The 19,210-nt window shown below is 46.1% G+C and overlaps 1 protein-coding gene across 5 annotated transcripts in view; it reads left to right on the forward strand.

Annotated features, from left to right (window-relative positions):
• LOC144107284 (uncharacterized) overlaps positions 1–19,210 on the forward strand; it is a 102,718-nt gene that overhangs the window by 49,031 nt on the left and 34,477 nt on the right. For 2 of the 5 annotated variants that reach the window (XM_077640285.1, XM_077640286.1), the window contains 2 exons: positions 1,458–1,497; positions 7,544–7,629. The exons of 1 other annotated variant lie outside the window; for it this stretch is intronic. In XM_077640285.1, coding sequence (XP_077496411.1) covers positions 1,458–1,497; positions 7,544–7,629 — 126 coding nt within the window. The remainder of the gene's footprint in view (positions 1–1,457; positions 1,498–7,543; positions 7,630–19,210) is intronic. 2 more of the 5 variants (XM_077640283.1, XM_077640284.1) reach the window with 1 other exon arrangement.

A 19,210-nucleotide genomic window follows, 5' to 3' on the forward strand; every position in this document is an offset into this window, starting at 1 on the left:
TGCTTAGAGCCTTTAGGGATAGAGAGACCCGCTGTGTTGTGCTATGGACCGCCTGGATCACCGCCCATTAAAAGGGGATTAGATCCTCGGACCGCAGCAGTAACTGCTCTCAAGGCCTACTACACCATTCGTGATAGCGACTGGCTTGAATGACAACCATTGACTGCGCTCCTCACCCCTTCTCCATTTTTTCCTTTCAATTGCCTCATCCCTCCTCCCCAGTGCAGGGCAGCCAACCTGGACATCCTTGTGGTTAACATCTCTGCCTTCCTTCTTCCTCTTTATCTACATATCTGTGCGTTTCGAAGCATTCCTGCGCTTCTCCACATGCCTTTGCACATCAGGAGGCTCCATTTCCACGCAGATTGTTAGCGAATCGTTATTTGCCACTGACATCACCTGCTTAGGGCCGTTACATAATGAAGTAGATTTATCCAATGCACGTAATAACGCGAAACTCTATGCATAAGCGCCACGGAACAGCTGCATGTTTAGCTACCGCGACTGTTTAGTGACAGCTCCATTCGCAGCCGTCGAAAACGCAGACCACTTCATGTTCTGCCCTGTCGCGCATTTCAGCTCAGGAACACAACGGTAATATGATATCCCCGTTTTAAGAACTTTGCACTTGCGTGTTTGTGTGAGTGATCCATTATACAATATTTACGGCATTTGTGCAATGCAGACAGGACTTTCATTTACAAGCAGAGCCATTAATGTATTCACTACTAGTAAATCGACGGCTCGTGCAAGCAAAAAGACCAATCCACACCTTAGTTATTTTTCACTGCACAGAAATGCAACATTATAACACCAAGAAGAACTGATTATTCAGCCGTGTAAAAAAATTCTCGGCAAATAAAACAAAAAAACCGCATTCTGAAATAAACATTGAAAAGAGTCAAATTAAAAAAAATCCAAGATGTGCAGCCGTAAGTATAACTTGGCAATCTGTGTTCGGCATCAGCATCTGTGTATTTGTCCATATATATATAATGCTGTTTAATTTTAAGAAAATAAAAATGCATCACCAACTAGCCCCACAACGTGTTTTATTAAAAAATATAGAGCTCAGGAAGCTTTCGGAAAAAAAATGCGTTTGCATTCATATGTAATTTGAAATGCATATGTGCATGAAGGACGCTGCGCGCCCCAGACAAATTTCAAGGCTTTTTGACTTCAACGGTGTCTAATGCGCGCTGCGCCAGTCATGTTTAGCATGATATTAATTTCAATCTCGGCGTACTGCATGTTTAGGCACCATGTCAATGGACATGTCTGATAATTAGAGGATTGTTGGCTCCCGGTAGAGGCGTTGGATTCGAACCGGGTACTTTAGCGGATGCGAGATGGCTGCTCCTGCACAAAAACTGCGCGGGTGTTGTGTTTTCGTTCCGAACCTCACGGTTATGCAGCGTTGCCCATGCTTAAAATCTGCTCTGTCACTTTCTCTTCAGGGAACGAACGGTCTGCAATGCCTGGTTTACTTGACACATGGTGAGCATTATTCTGTACTCTTCGTATAGCCACTGTCAGGGCTAAACTTTGAGTAAGCAACACTGGCGCACAGCACCGAAATAAATCACGTGGTCTGAGATGGCATGGTGTACTCTATAGCATGTTTGTGGGCTTAAATAAAACCATTGGTCATTTCATCCAAAAGCGTGAGGTGTGACGCTGGGCCATGACGGAACTGTGTTAAAAAAAAACTGATGTTTCTCGGTGCACAAATTGTCCAAATATTTTTCCCAAAAAATCTTCGATCACTTCAGCGGCTTATGAAGTTTCCAGTGGGGTAAACAATGTACTGGAAAAGAAAAAAAAGATATCTGGTGCGTGGCGTCACTCTTACATTTATTTTTCCCACATGGACAGAAGTTCGGTAATAATGTGCACAAAGTTGCGATAAAATTTTTATTACGTCTATATGTATTTTAATGCTCCTACGTGGACCCTTTGTTCAGAAAATTTTGAAACAAATACCGTTCTTGCTCGGACTTCAAGGCCTGTTTTCCGGCTTTATCAAGACGTCGAAGCAATCAAAAAATTTCAATCGAGATCCAGATGTTTACACAAGTTGGCTATTAAAAAGAATGAATACACGGTAAACATTTGTTCGAGGCATAGCTAGAAACTAAATGCAATGGCGCTACTAACATCACAGCCTGGTTTTTCAACGTTGATATCATATAGTTTCATAGCAGCATTTTTTGTTCTGATAAAGCAAAAAAATGTCAAATTTGAGCAGTTCCTATGTACTCCAACGTTGAGTACTAACGCTTCACTGCGTAGCAAGTCATGGCCTTTAAAGGGACAGTGACAACAAGATCAAGTTTTACTATATCAAGTGATTATGGCGTTACAACTAGCCAACTAATACAGAAAACAAAGATTTTATAAAGTAGAAAAGGTCAAAAAATGAAATAGTCATATGGCAGCCCCCCCCCCCTCATGCCCCCCCCCCCCCCCATGCCCCCCCCCCCTCCTCCGCCTCGATCGTCTCCCCAGTTCAAGTGCGAGAACTCTGAGGTAAGATCAGGCCACCGGGCACTTTCTGTCAGCGGTCCAGGAGTTGTAAGCATAGATCCCACGAGTTTGCTTCGAGCACCGAAAATAAATCCCATTACTTATGCAGTGTTATTTTTTTCTTGCTTGCGGAGGAACGTCAGCACAGTCGCGGAATCAACTGAGAAGAAAAATTGAATGGAATGGTCCCGAGTGTCTCTTGGATACAATTTTATGGACGCGCACAGTACTTGACCAAAAAGAACACTTCTCGTGACATCGTAACTAAATTTTAACTCAATGTTGCCTGTGCTTGATTCACCGAGATCTCTATGTACATCTTGGAAATACTGGAGCTGCGCAAAAGATCTACTCAAAAAGAGCGGAAAGAGTCAGTCAGTCAGTGAGTCAGTCAGTGAGTCCGAGAGTGAGTGAGTGAGTGAGTGAGTGAGTGAGTGAGTGAGTGAGTGAGTGAGTGAGTGAGTAAGTGAGTCAGTCAGTCAGTCAGTCAGTCAGTCAGTCAGTCAGTCAGTCAGTCAGTCAGTCAATCAGTCAATCAGTCAGTCAATGAGTGAGCGAGTGAGTGAGTGAGTGAGTGATTCAGTCAGTCAGTCAGTCAGTCAGTCAGTCAGTCAGTCAGTCAGTCAGTCAGTCAGTCAGTCAGTCAGTCAGTCAGTCAATCAGTCAGTCAGTCAGTCAGTCAGTCAGTCAGTCAGTGAATCAAAGAATTAATCAATCAATGAATAAATCAATCAGCGAATCACTCCGTAAAATTACTCTTCCAAAAAGGAATCTGCATGCTCTTCTTGGATAAAAGCTGCTCAAGCAGCTTTATTGAAAACCTAGAGACCACCACATGACAGTAGCAGTCACATAGATGGCAGATCTACAGAGTACAGCACCAATATTCACCAAAAAATAATTTTGCAAATAGTACAAAACAAGAAATTAACATCACGCATTACAAAGAGATACTTGGATCAAGAATGTAGTATTTACATCCTAAAACAGTAAAAACGCGCAACATGACAAAATGGCTATTTAGTTTCAAAAATAGTGACCTATGCTCTCTTCGACCTATGCTCTCTTTGCGTATGAATTTTTTTAGCAAAACTAGAAGATAGTAAGCCAAAGATTGGGAATTGTAACGTCGCATTTCAGTACTCTATCGTTGAAGTTTCTCTCCTCGTAGCTGTTTACATGAGTTGGTTGCTGACGATGAATCTTGCAGCTCGTTTAACACAGGAACGCAACAAACATGCAGCGCTTTAGTTTCAAGCGGCACAACGTTCGTCAGTTTAAATCAAACACCCTTCTTGGAAACGGGCACGCTACCAATTAGGCCACTGCCGATCAGGCCATGAGTTTATTCCCACTGCTGCACAGGATTAAAAAATTGGCCGTGGTTTAGTTCTGGTTAAACCTGGAATGACGCGATAGCCACAGCTGGCCGAGTGGAATTTGGTCACGTGACCAACACGTGGCGAACCACGTCATCAGCCACGGCACCGCGCCGCCGGCAGCTGCTCCTCGTCACGTGACAGCGTGGCGGCACAGCCACAGGGTGGCAGCGCAGCCACAGGGTTGCAGCGCCGCCGCCGCCACGGCAGCGCCACGCCGGAGGCTCGCAATGCTACCGTTATGTAGCTATGGCTACAACAAAAGCCAGACTCCGCCGCACGCTGAGAGCGGCTGAGTTTGAAGGCGATAACATTAGAGCTGTCGTCACTCTAAAACCCTACCCATGTGTGGTGTCCCGAAATTCACCTGTTGGTCGAGAGCACTCACTTGACCTTGTAACTTCTTCACAACTTGCCCACTGTGGCAGGTGGCAACCTGGCTACCGGATTGTGTGCAACCTGTTGGCAGATGGAGATTGAATTAATGACTGGTCGAGAGAGGTCTTGTGACCTTGTGATGTGATCACAACTTCCCCACCGTGGCAGATAGCAACCTGTGCTATCAGATTTCGAGCAACGTGGTAGCATGGTGCCAACTGAATGATTGGAATTAATGATTGGTCGAGTTAGGTCACGAGATCTTGCGCTTCATCACAACCTGCCCACCCAGTTGTGATCAACAGAGTTTCTAGACAGCAAACCAGACAAATAATCGAAAACAGAAATAGCAAAAAAATGTAATATATATAGATGTCGGTACGTTCACAGCATAGCGGAGACCTGCTACTCCAGACAGCAGTCCCAATATGGAGGCTGATTACAGCGGGGCAGTAAGGGGGGGGGGGGGACAAAGAGGCAAGAAAAATAATGCAGGTAACGCAACATCACGTGCAGATCGGCAACACCATCAATACATCGTAAATATGATTCACGGGAACGCTTTAAAACAGACGCACACGCGCGACACTACACACAAATATTAGCATTCTTTTTCAAAAGGATACAGAGCTCGAAGATACCTTGTTTGGGGGTATTACCGCAATATGGGATGGAAGAATGTTCCATTCGCCTATAGTTTTGGGAAGAAATGACATATTGAAAGCTTCAGTTTTACAGTGTATTTCTTTTACCTTATTTGCATGGTCTAGTCTTCATTAGACGTAATCAGACTTGTATATATACCTATCTGAGTCTATACCTGTGCGAGAGTAAAATATGTTCTGAAAGAGTTTCAGTCTAAGATATTCGTTACGTTTCTGTAGCGATGTCCAGCCAAGGCTTTTTTTCCCTGTTGAAACACTGAAATTCCTAGTATAATGTGAAAAAACAGAAGGAATGTTTGGATTTTTCTAAGCGGTTTACATCGCATGTCACCCATGGAACCCACACAGCGCAGGCGTAATCAAGAAGAGATCACACATTTGAGTTGTACAATGATACCTTTGCCTTCTGCATTTGTGCGCGGGAAACGTAGAACTCGCCATGCTTTACTTGTGATGTGACCAATGTGTCGGCTCCAAGAGAGAATAGGGGTAAATTATACGCCAAATTGCTTGTGCTCGTGAGCAGATAATAGCTTGGTTGAATTAATAGTGTAACTGAAGTCATGAGGTGTTCTTTTCCTAGAAAAGCTCATATGAACGGACGGTCTTTTCAAGTTGATAAACATGTGCCACTTGGTGCACCATTGACTTAGCTTGTTGGTCCAATGACTGACCCTTGAGGACGCGAGATGATACACCAACTTTGCGAGATGTTTTCCCGTTAAGAACCACTTTTTGTCTTCTTAAATTTAGATACTCCTTGATCCAGTTCACAACCCTACTGTTAACATTATACATTTCTAATTTCTCTCCCATTAAATAGTTGTTCCTGCAAAGCATCAAAGAACCACTGGTAAATTGAGGCTAAACCGATGAGCAGAAAGTCGTTGGCTGGAGCCGTGCGTACATATGCTTCACCCACATATGCGCATTCTAGTCAGCCACAGCAGAAGGCACAGCAGGAGTTCATATAGCATGTGTAGTGTCACTCCAATGCAGGAGTGACACTACACACTAAAAGTGCAAACTTAGCTAAAGGCGCAAACGCTCAGTACAAAAAAAAAGATGTGTTATAGAACACTACACAAGTCCTCAGAATTTAGCACAACCCCTTACCCGGGCAATGCAAGAAGTAGAGGCTTCGTAAATTATACTCGGGGCCAGGAAAGCCACGCGCACAAGGCAACGACTCGAGTGGCGCCGGAGCTAAAGGGGCCGCATGGCGAATCGGAAATGGCAGGACAACATGAAGGGAGATGCACGAAGGGAGCCTCGACGGCACAGGTTGCATATCGACGGCCCTGTGCACGTTACCACCGCTAATGCAGTGCACGCAGTGAGGCTGCGATGATGATGACGTTTGTCCGTGTGTGCATGTATGCTTGTGTGCGTGGTAGCAAAATGCTTCCTCCTCTCAGAAGAAGCACGGTGGCTCCATTTTCTGCGTATTCCCGGCATGCACCGGCAGCAGCGTTTGCATGACAATGTCAAAAGTCACTTTCCTCTGCCCGCTATAACTGGGAAGAGACAATCCTTAACGATTAGCCTCAATTAGGAGGTATCAGCAGAAACTATCCGCGATTGAAACTCTTCCGAACGGTAAATTTTATGAGGTTCACAAATTGATTCCTTTTGCACTTTATTATAGCCGCTTTTGCGCTATGCACAAAATGCAACAGCCATTTTCAGTTCACTCAAATAAATACAATAAGGCTAAAAAATAGTCAAATTGTAGCGAAGGAGACGTCGCCCTTGTTCCAGTTTAAGTGGCAGCTCTTTTGATTCTCATATGGTTGCAACTCCGTGAGGCAACGCGGTTCCATGCATACCTGGTGCTTCTAGTGAGATGCCAATTCTCGGAGAGATGCTCTAGACGCATGGCGGAAGAGGGATGAAATTACGGCCTGCCCAGCATTTACGTCACGCCTGTGCCTTCTGGAAACCTGAGAGCAGATGTTTTGAACCTGTTTGGTGAATTTTTGTTGCTATTCTGTTCGAGGTTGGACGATATTGTTCTAGTGTTTCAGTGCTGCCGAATCCGTCTTAGCGCACCCGTGACTATCGTTTTTGCGTCAAAAGTGATTAAGTTGTGTGTCGTCATTTTTGCCGATTTCTTGGTGCATTCGATGTGAGGGTAAATATATATATATATATATATATATATATATATATATATATATATATATATATATATATATATATATATATATATATATATATATATATATATATATATATATATATATATATATATATATATATATATATATATATATATATATATATATATATCACTGCAGGAACATATATGCAGTCAGAGCAGAATCTAGGATGCAACTCATTCCATTCACCGAAGACAGTACTGGATTTCGCTCATCGAGTATGAACATCCAAGCAAGAGCGCAAAAAGTGACTTTCACCGGGTGGATCGAGTTACTGAGCCTGGGTAGAAATGCCTCCCCGCGTGGGACTTTTGCAAGTACCAGCACTCACGTTTCGTCTTTGCGCCATAACGGTTCGAATGCATGTTTTCAGGCTTGGTACAGCAGCTGGGATAACAGTGTACATTACGCTGCCTCTCTTTTTCTTCTTTAGAACTGAACGTCGTCACCCTCGTACTGGCAGTCTTCCATGGATTATCAGCAATCGCTTCTCTGATTCTATTCCTCGGCGTCACTAATGTAAGGATTTCTCATTTTGTTGCTGTACAGAAGCCGGGAAAAGTGCTCGCTCATGCCTTGCTAGAACTGGAGTATGGCTTGAAGAATGTTCCTGCGCTCGTAGTAACTTATACACATGCATTCTTGCACCCTAGCTGAGCCTATTTGCTAAATTCTCTCTGCTATCAATCCCAGTCTTTTTAAAAGCACTCTGGTGTTAAGCAACAGATTTTTGGCACAGAGCAAGCGATCACTAATTATTACCCGAACGGCTGACTGCCTATCGTGCAGGCAAGATAATGGATGGTCGGATGAGATCAAATCTGCGGCGATAGGGTAGCTGCGGCTGGCACAGGACAGGGTTAACTGGACAGATGTGATTGAGGCCTTTTGTCCTACAGTGGGCGTAGTCCGGCTGATGATGGTCATGACTCAAGCGTTCGCGCTTAGGCTTACTTCCTTTATCGGAGATACAAACAGTATTGCGTTTATGTTGGACACACGTCGTAAACACTGCGCTCTCCTTCCTTGTTTTAACGCGCTAAGCAGGGCACATGTCCACCATGTAGGTATTGTCGTGTGATGGTTACATTTATAGCTTTCTAAAATTCAACAGGAAATCTCCCAAGATAGCATAAACAATGAAATGCCTGTTCTCTTAACGTTTTCTTTGGCCATGCTAGCAAAGTTTGGACAGATGATCGATCATACATGTAATATTTACGGCTTGCGTAACAACACAGTGAACGGCTAACAACACGGACTTGAACTTACACGCAATCTTCATCTCGTACTCACTGATTGTTTCAGTATTTGCACCGTGTTGATTCAGACCACAGCGAAGTGAACTGTAACGCCGCCACAGTTGCTGTCCTGAGCCTAAGTATTAGTCTATGGCGCTATCCTGTACAGGAGTAATTAAAGCTTATCAAGCGGTTGATTTTATTTATGTCCTAAACAAGGCACTTTCGCTCTTACTCTTAAATGAAGCTCAAGTACTGCTTTTACTGAATAAAAGGGCGGAAACACCAAATTTTTCGTTGCGGTATTCTTTGTTTCAAACATTGCGCATTTCCCCAGTACGCGTGCTATAAGGGCTCCGCGATTCGTATAAGGCGGTTAAATAATACATTATCGCATTGTTTATACTGAGCGATTTCGGTTTTTAAGCGCCGGGCTATGTTATGACGTTAGTCTCAAGGAAGAGCAGCAACTCAGGTCACGTGGGCCCCAGAAGTACTGTACACGGACCGCAGCGTCGTCTGCTCTCGTACACATGCTGTGCATACCAGTGCCTTTTGAAACGCCGGCCGCTGCTGCGATATGCCAAGCGGGCGAGAAACCACATCGAGTTCTGGAACCAAGCGCGCTCACTTGGGCAGATCTCACTCGGCATACCACGTAGACGCCAAAGCGGTTTCTGCGTTGTATTTAGCATTGCCATATTACGCCGGTGCTCGGCAGACATCTGTGTCGGTGGCCCGTAGCTGACAGCACGTCAGTCGGCCGATCCCCTGCTCACATAGCAACGACACGATGCATCACTGTCCGTACCTACCAATACCCGTCGCTGTCTTCACTTCACTCCGCCCGCGCAGCCGCGCCGTAAGGCTGTAACTGGTCCTGTGGGTGCTGATTTCTGAATCTGCAGTTCGCTTTTTTCTGCTGCTTCTACAGCAAGCAGACCGTATATTCACTGAATAAATGCTTTAGGATAGCTCTATAGGATTGGGCATTTACCGCGCGAGTTCGAAATTCCCAGAGAAACGCGCCTATGACGGCGAGTGCACCTCTGCGCTACTTCTGTTTCGTTATGCCTTAAATATAAAGTTGCGCGCTACTTGGGAAGAACAATCTCTTCTCATTCGCACCGGTTGCAGGCTTACTTGTTTAAGCATTGCGATAACTCAGCAAGGATCGCCGGATCGCTCAGCAGCGCGCCTCATTTTGTTTTCCCTCGCGGACTATTTCTGTGCCTTTCATAGCGTTTCACCTGATGTATGAAACGAGTATAGTTTCTCCAGGAATCCAATCCGTTCCCCTTATGGACCACCCGTTATCTCACCTACGCATCGCATGCCCAGCACGTGCTGCAGCTATGAGACATCATTTATCCGCGTTTGTTCCCTGACCTACTCTGCCCTCTTCCTGTCTCTTAACTTTACACCCATAATTTTCCCTTCCATAGATTTCTCCCCGGTGATGAACTCAATTTCAAGCGTTTTTCGTTACTTCTCAGTTTTACGATCCATACCTAAGTACCTGCAAGATACAACTTTTCTCCAAGGCCGTGTGTAAGAATATTACGGACGCTGCCACACCAACGTACTGCGTCCCCGCGCTGAACCCTCTTCCTCGCTACGGTTTATCGCGGCGGCATGCTGTGCGGCGTCGCAGTAAGCCCTGTTTTTCAAATTGTCGTTGAAAGGACTCCGGCAAGCCTTATCTGAACTTCGTGCCAAATATTAGAACACTCATCGAGAAGTTTAAAACGCATTTGATTTAATTCAAATAATTTTTAACCTGCGCCATTTGATTCGTTCAGCGAATCTAATAGACGGATATTCGATTCTCTATTAGAAACTTTTCATTATTCACACGCACCTAGTTTCTCCGGAACCACTTAACTGCAGATTAGCTCAGGACGGGTTAAAAAAAGCGATTAAATGGAGTCCAGCGACCATAATTTTGAGGCCCACATGGAGAGAAAGCTTTATAAAATTTTTACGACGCTAAACTTACCCTTGAGAGTAGAATGAGACACCATTAGAGATCTCCCACGCGCAAGTACTGCTTCTTTTGCATACACTGAGATATCGCTGGGAGTCCTGATGTCACTACTTGCCCAGTGGCGCAGCTGTCAAGCGATGCGCCACTGCCCCGGCAGGTGTCTGTTTCAAACATAGCCACTGGTGGGACTTGCGAGACATAGGTCGCTCTTCCCGAGTTTCTGTAAGGATGATGCTTGAACGGACATTTCTTCGAGAGACTGCCTGTCTCTCGACCAATGAACTGATGCAGGTTGCCATTTGCGTCGTGGCAATGGGGCCACCTGCATTTTCACTCCCTTAGTCACAGCGGCGCGCACACGCATGGAAATGATACATGCTTCTAAGGAATTATTGCCATTATGGGACAACTACATTTTATTGCCTCATTCTACTGTAGAACTGTGTGAGGAAGATGATTTGAGTTCAATGGTCCGAAATGAAGATTTGTTGTAAGAACTACAGCTGGTATTAACTAGTAAGCCGACATGTGCTTATGAAAGCACGTGTTGCCCCGATGGCAAAAAAATCTTTTTAACGCAACAGCGTTAAGGAGTTCGTGTCGTATAAAATCCAGCGCCGTAAGTGTCGGCGTTGTTAACAGTAGCGAAAAATCCGCGTAAAATCCCTAAAGAAGCAATCTAGGAGGAAGGTTGCCCACATATCGCGGAAGCTTGCGGCGTCATCATGACCCACCAACCGGATTGTAAAGGAACTGCGCACCGCGGCAAATCGCACATAAATTAACGATTGTTTTTTGTTTGCGCAAATATGTCCTTTGACATAAGAGGGTCATAAGTGCATGTGCAGGCCGGTGTCGTCTATGAATGCCAACAAGGCTCGGTATTGGTGCCCATGGGTCCAGATTGGAGTGTCCGGTGGTCGGCTGGGGTGGTAACCCCAGACGCCGTAGTGTCCCTTCCGTGGCTTCCGAAGTCCAGGGAAGATTAGTATACAGAGGAAGTAACGTCTCCTCTCTAGCAGAAGTGCGGCAGAAGGAGCGGTTTGGTAGCGGGGTCTGTGATGTCCTAGAGGCCCTGACCGCAGGTGTCAGCGCAGCATCCACCTGCCGACCAACTCTTCCGACCAACGTCGTTACCATTGATGCTTTATGAACTGTCGGGTGGTTCGAAGAGAAGTGGAGATTTCAACTTGAGTGAGTTTGCGGTATCTGGAGAATTGAAGGGTACTGTGGTTTAGGGACACGAGGACGTCCAAAAACGGCAGGGAGTTTTCTTGTTCCACCTCTAGTGTGAACTGAATATCAGGTTCTACGGAGTTTAAATGATAGGAAATTTTGAATCTCAGATCTTTTGATGACGACGAAGCAGTCATCGACATACGTGGGGAAAATCGTTGGTTTCCGGTAGAATGAGTTGAGGGCTGGTTGTTCGATGTGTTCCGTTGTTACATTGGCCATGGCGACAGAGAGGGAGGCTCCCATTGGCGTTCCTTTCACTTATCGGTAAAATTCCCCGTTTGACGAGAAGTATATGTTTGATAGGAACAGCTCCAGGAGGCGGCACAAATCATTTACAATCAGCGGGGTTCGTGCACTGAGTGGGTCGTCGCGCTGTAGGGCGTCTCGGGTAGCGGTCAGCGCAAGCTTCACGGGGATTTTTGCGAAAAGAGACACCACGTCGAAGGAGACAAGGCGCTCGTCGGCCTCAAGGGTGGCATGGGACACCAGTTCGATGAAGTGATTGTAATGACGGATATGCGTCGCTGTTTTTCCTGCGATTGGGGATATGCGTTTGTGAAGATATTCCGACAACGTGCGAAGGGGGGAACCCCGGAAGACCACAATCGGGCGCAAAGCTATCCCCGGTCTGTGGGCAGGCCGTAGAATAGTGGAGCCGATTCGTTGTTGCTCAATAACCTGAGGTAGAGGCTGCGGAAGTCTGCCCGATTTTGGAATATTCTTTCGATAATTTTTTTAGCCTTGCTTGGGTAGTTGTTGTGGAGTCCATCTTCAATTTCGCATACTCTTGACTGCTGAGTAAGGTGGATATTTTCTTTTCGTTGTCCAGTCTTTCGAAAACCACTGTTGCGTTGCCCTTGCCCGCTGGAAGAATCACCATGTTAGTGTCTATCTTGAGTTTGCAGGGCTTGCCTTTCACCCGGTGGTAGGCGTGATTCTTTTTGGTGTGCTTGCATTGAATTAAGTACACCTATTGTTTTGAGTCTGACTTCTTCTCGTACACCAGGTTCTAGTTGCCAGATGCCGACTTCAAGCGCAGACACGATTTCTGGATGGGCATGGCATGGATACTATTCCTCTATGTAGCGCACATCGACAACAAAGCCCAGGAAAAAGGCTACGCACCGTAGAGCTTATACTACCTGTGTTGAGTCAGCATATAAGACAGTTCGGTGGAGTACAGAGGAGGTCCTTTAAAGTGGACAGATCGTCACGGATGGCAACGAGCTCTGCTGTTACAGAGGGAAGCGGCGCCTCTGTGTTGTAGGAACATGTCAGGCATGTTAGGTAGAGCTGTACAGGGAAGACTGGCGTGCAGCATATGGTCTTTTGTTCTTGCGTCCCCGTAAGCTTGAAGTACGCCTGTGGAGTGCACTGAGAGAGGAGGCTCTGTTTCTCTCACTGAATGGTGAGCGTCGTGCATGACACGAAGGGGTCGGTTGTTGGTGACCTGGGTATGATACCAAGCAAGAGGTTCCAGTTGCGTTGCGGGGAGAAGCGGATGAGTGGGATCAAAGTAATTTGCTACAGCAGATCTCGCAAGGGTTCCTGATACTTTCAGGCTGCTCGCATGACGGCGCTGCTCCACGAGCTTATAAATGGTATTAAACTTAGCTTCCGCTTTAGTGCATGAATAGGGGCCAAGCGAGGAAGGCCAATGGTAACTCCCATGTCCTCTCTGTTGACTTTTTCTAATCGTTCTCCATCTCTTACGGTAAGGCGCTGGACCTGTGCTAGATAAACGAGTCGAGGCTGCAACACAGAGCGGAATACCGCTCCAGCCATATTAAAGTATACACTAACTGTCTTGTGGGCAATTTTGCGAAATAGGTGCAGCGTATTGGCGGCCTTCTTTCGGGCAGCCCGAGCCCGCGGTGCTGCATATCCAGAGCTGCCCATGCCGACACCTAGCAGCTGCATCGGTGAGGCTGTAATAAGGAGTTGACCGTTGAAGGACAGCTGTATAGATGTGAGCAAAAGTCGGCGTCTACCCTATCGGGTTGTGACAACCATAAAGTTTGTCTTTTCAACCGACAGCGCCAGGTCAATCTTGGTGCACCACTTAGAAGTCTTGTCCAGAGCGGTGTGAAGGCCAACTTCTTGGCGGGTAAGGTCCATAAGTACTGACCAAATCGTTATATAATCCGCATGCATCAAATAAAAGATATCCGGAATAGTAGCCAGTTGCCATGCTAAAGGAAGATGGGCGATGTTAAATAATACTGGGACAGCCCGGATCCTTGTACACCCCTCTATAAGGTGAAATGGCCAACACGTTCCCTGCCTATGCGTATGGTGATGGAACATTTTTACAAGACCCTAGCCGCAATGTTGCGCAGTCGAGGAAGGAGGTGAAGCCAACATAGAATGGCCAAGATCGCTGAGTGGCTAACGCTGTCATACGCGTTGTGAATTTCCATGGTTAGAAACGTGCGGATTTTGCGCGATCTGCCTCTTAGAAGCGCCATGCTTGAAAGGTGGTCAAGTCCTTCCTCAGTGAACAAGCCAGGGCTAAAGTCAATCTGAGCCAGGGGATACCACTGATGGCGTTGCAGCCACCATGAGAGCCGCGTAGCTATCATTCGTTCTAGGAGCTTACATAGAGTGGACATAAGCGCTATCGGTCGAAGGTTGCATAGCCTGCTAGGATCCTTCCCGGGCTTAGGGATCGGCATCACTTAAGCATGTTTACACGATGTTGAGACGTCTCCGGATATCCGAACTGTGTTCAGGGCTTCAAGTAACCACTCCAATGCCGAGCCTTCAATGTTTTTGAAAACCTTATGTGTTAGTCCATCCGGCTCAGGTGCTTTACGCAGTTTCGTTTGATATATGGCCGCACGAAACTTAGCCATGGTGTACTGCATCTGCATACCTTGAAGGTCATCTTTGCTTGGAGGCGGGCCCGCTTTCGAAGGAAGAGTATTTGGACAGTTGAACGGCGCTGGTGGTTGGTCGAAAGCTGAAAAATGTCCTGACAACCTCTGAACAAAATTGACTTGGCATCTGTCCGGAAGGAAGACATGCTGAACTTGCGTGAACTTTTGAGCGCTTGCCAATTTCCATGAGACAAAAGGTGCACCATATCGCTGCAGTCATCGACTATCAGCAAAAAGAAACACACCAGTCCTGCCATCGCTGGCGAGGGAGCCACGAAAGGACAGCACGCGATAAACAGAATGCCTGAAAACACCGCACAGAAAACAGCACGACGACAGAAAAGCGCTGGGAAAAAGCAACACGACGACAAAACGGCGCATCGGAGTACGGTGCAGCGCTGCCGTAGGAGTGAAATGTCATAGCCATAACAAGAAACGGTAAATCGCAACACATGCGGCAGATACCTTTGGAGTTAGCGAGTGCAAATTTCACAGACTCAGTAAAGAACACGGTAGCGCAATATTCGCGATCTCAATTATAGACCTTTTTTATGGCGGGTAAGAGAAGGAAAAACGCTGACAAAGTTGTTCTGGGAGGATCGATTCTGCGGGTTCACCATAATGGTGCTGAACTGGGGCAAATACGCCGGACGTAGGGCTCTTGGCGTAACAGAAGTTCTTACTCTTCAAACCTCTTGCTATCGGCAATTCAATATTCAGCAATTATGTTTGGAGTGAGCTACAGGGCCTGCACACATTGCAAATATTCAGTATGCGATAGTTTTAACGTTGTCAGGATTGCTCGAGCCGACATGTTCAGGGCATTTGGTGTTTGTCACATGTTTAGGGGAATTCCCTAAGGTAGAGAAGAATATGTAAAAATGCATTAATTACTCATTAGCATCCGCCCAAGCGCAGCCGTACGGCTTCAAAGGAAAGCTGCACAGCTTTCGCAGAAACTTCGCAGTTAAAAAAATTCTTTGTGGCCCCGGACCAGGACGAACTCTCCTTTAAGTACAAAGTTTCTGAGAAAGCTGCGTAGCTTGTTTTCGGAACCGTATGGCTGCTCTTGGGTAGATGTGTATGTAGTGACCAGGACGAATTGTTCGTTAAGTGGGAAGTTTTTGAGAAAGCTGTGTAGCTTTCCTTTGGAACCGAATTGCTGCACTTTGATGGATGCCAATGAGAGACCAGGACAAATTCATCTTCAACTCGAAGTTTCTGAGAAAGATGTGTAGCTTTCATACGGAACCATATGGCTGCGCTTTAGTGGATGCGAGTGAGTTGACAGTTGACAGCCGTGCTGTGCGGGCCCTTGTTTCGGTGCTCTTCGGATTACGCGTGGTGACCGGCACCGGACAGGCGGACGACTGCGAGAGCGCCATGACTACGACAAATGGATGAGTTCTTTCCTTTAATATTTTGAGAGCTTAGATTTAGGCTAGGTTTAGATCTAGGCTAGTTAGGTGAAGGGCTCGCGAAAGAGCAGGTCAGTGACCTAACGACCGGGTCTTTTCCGGCCGGCAGCTATAGATTTGCAGGGCTCATTTGTGAGTTAACTGGTTTATACAGGTGGTTAGTATTTCTTTCTAGGTGTTTGGCTTTTGCGGTAGGCAGACTTTTATTTGAGCACGTGGTTGCAATTGTTTTTTTTTCTAGCACTTTGTGGTAGCAATAATAGAGTGCTGCTAAGATGGTCAAGCAACTGAAGGTTAAATGCAAGGAGTGTGAGGCGTCGGTGAATTTAAAAGAAACGCCGTTCGAATCTGTAGAGGAGGCCAAAGGCGCGGATTTTATGTGCCATTGCTGCGTATTAAGTGCATGCCTAGACAGGGCTGACGAAGCGAACACCTGCCTAGCGCTACGTATGGATTCCCTAGAAAAAGAGCTGCAGGTAGAGAGGGCAGTGAAGCGGAAACTTCAAGAACAGCTTAGTCAAGTGTTGGAGGCAAAAATGGTTGACACCGCCAAGCGAAGCCACATTGGCGGACATTCCAGCGCTAGCCACGTGGATGGGGCCTGCGCTGGCATGGACAGCAACAAGGAATTAGGTCAGGCAGGTTCAGACAAGAACAGCTACGCACACATGGCAGGTAGGAAGTCTGGAGGAGATGGAGAGAAGGGGAACAAGCTAACTTCCAGGAATGAGTTCGCAGTCACAGTTAAGAGGTGGCATAATAATCCGGAAGTTAGAGGAAGGGAATACCCAAGTGCTTACCGGTGGTGACTCAAATATGAGTAGGTACAAAAGAACTATAATGGAGCGTGCAAAGGGTGATAAGCGGGCAGCAGTCGAGGCGTTTCCAGGCAAGAAATCGACGCAGTACTGAGAGATACAAAAAACGAACTTTCTAAGAATGTTGCAGGGCACAATTTGGTAGTGATAGCGGCGGGACTAAATGATGTCTTGAATGGTGAAGCCGCAAAAGTAGTGGAAAAATTAGCGGAGGGAGTTGACGATTTAAGGGCGATAGCACAGCAAGTCCAGGTAGTGGTGTGCACAGTGCCGGAAGTGCAAGGATTGGAACGCAGAAATTGCCAAGGACGTTGTGGCTGTTAATGGGGAGATAAGGAAGTTCATCATCATCATCATCATCAGCCCTACTACACCCACTGCAGGGCAAAGGCCTCTCCCATGTCTCTCCAATTAACCCTATCCTTTGCCAGCTGCATCCACCCTTTGCCTGCAAACTTCTTAATCTCATCCGCCCATCTAACCTTCTGCCGCCCCCTGCTACGCTTACTTTCTCTTGGAACCCACTCCGTTACCCTTAAAGACCAGCGGTTATCTTGCCTTCGCATTACATGCCCTGCCCAAGCCCATTTCTTTCTCTTGATTTCGACTAGGATGTCATTAACCCGTGTTTGCTCCCTCACCCACTCTGCCCGCTTCCGATCTCTTAACGTTACACCCATCATTTTTCTTTCCATGGCTCGCTGCGTTGTCCTTAACTTAAGCTGAACTCTTTTCGTTAGCCTCCACGTTTCTGCCCCGTAGGTGAGTACCGGTAAGATTATGCTGTTGTACACTTTCCTCTTGAGGGAAATTGGTAAACTGCCACTCATGATCTGCGAGAATTTGCCATATGCGCTCCACCCCATTCTTATCCTTCTAGTTATCTCCCTCTCATGATCCGGATCAGCTGTCACTACCTGCCCTAAGTAGACGTATTCCGGCACAATTTCTAGGCTCTCGCTGCCAATTGTGAACTGTTGTTCCCTTGCTAGGCTGTTGAACATTACCTTGGTTTTCTGCATGTTAATTTTTAGACCCATCGATCTGCTCTGCCTGTCTAACTCGTTGATCATGATTTGCAGTTCACCTCCTGAGTGACTCAGCAAGGCAATGTCATCGGCAAATCTCAGATTATTTAGGTATTCTCCATTTATTCTTATTCCCAACTCTTCCCAATTCAGGCCTCGAAATACCTCCTGCAAACATGCGGTGAACAGCATTGGCGAGATCGTGTCTCCTTGCCTGACGCCCTTTCTTATTGGAATTCTAATGCTGACTTTATGGAGGACTATAGTAGCTGTGCAGTTGCTATATATATCTTCCAGTATTTTGACATAAGGCTCTTCTACCCCCTGATTACGCAATGCCTGTATGACTGCTGAGGTTTCCACTGAGTCGAATGCTTTCTCGTAAGCAATGAAAGCTATATATAGAGGTTGGTTATACTCTGCGCATTTCTCTATCACCTGATTGATAGTGTGAATATGATCTATTGTAGAATATCCTTTACGAAAGCCTGCCTGATCATTTGGTTGATTAAAGTCTAACGTCGCCCTGACTCTATTAGCGATTACCTTAGTAAATACTTTGTAGGCAACGGATAGTAAGCTGATCGGCCAGTAATTTTTCAAGTCCTTGGCGTCTCCCTTCTTATGAATTAAGATAATGTTTGCATTCTTCCAAGCTTCTGGTACAGTCGAGGTCATAAGGCATTGCGTATACAGGGTGGCTAGTTTCTCTAGCACGATGTCCCCTCCATCCTTCAACAGATCTGCTGTTACCTGATCCTCCCCAGCTGCTTTTCCTCTTTTCATTGCTTCTAAGGCTTTCTTTACTTCATCTTTCGTTACTGGCGGGATGACGCATTGCTGTGCACTGCTGTCTTTCTCATTAGTGCTCTGATTACATTGGCTACTGTACAGGTCTGTGTAGAACTCTTCGGCCACGTTAACTATCTTATCCATGTTGCTAATGGCATTGCCCTGCTTGTCTCTTAATGCATACATCTGGTTTTTACCTATGCCTAGTTTCCTCTTCACTGTTTTTAGGCTACCTCCGTTCTTTATAGCATGCTCGATTCTCTCCATATTAAACTTCCTTATGTCGGCTACATTGCGCTTATTTATTAACTTTGATAGCTCCGTTAGTTCTATTATATCGGTAGTGTTAGATGCCTTCATGTTTTGGCGCTTCTTAATCAGATCTTTCGTCACCTGAGATAGCTTCCCGGTATCTTTTCGAACTGTCCTACCGCCTACTTCTACTGCGCACTCCGTAATTATTGATGTCAGGTTATCGTACATTGAATGAACATCAAGATCATCTTCCTCAGTTAAAGCGGAGTATCTCTTTTGCAGCGCTATCCTAAACTCCTGTGCTTTCCCTCTTACGGCTAACTCGTTAATGGTCTTCTTCTTCGCTAGCTTCTTCCGTTCCCTCTTCAGGTCTAAGCTAATTCTAGACCTTACCATTCTATGGTCGCTGCAACGCACCCTTCTGAGGACGGCCACATCCTTAA

The sequence above is a fragment of the Amblyomma americanum genome, chromosome 10 (assembly GCF_052857255.1).
Source record: "Amblyomma americanum isolate KBUSLIRL-KWMA chromosome 10, ASM5285725v1, whole genome shotgun sequence".
Taxonomy (NCBI): Eukaryota; Metazoa; Arthropoda; class Arachnida; order Ixodida; family Ixodidae; genus Amblyomma; species Amblyomma americanum.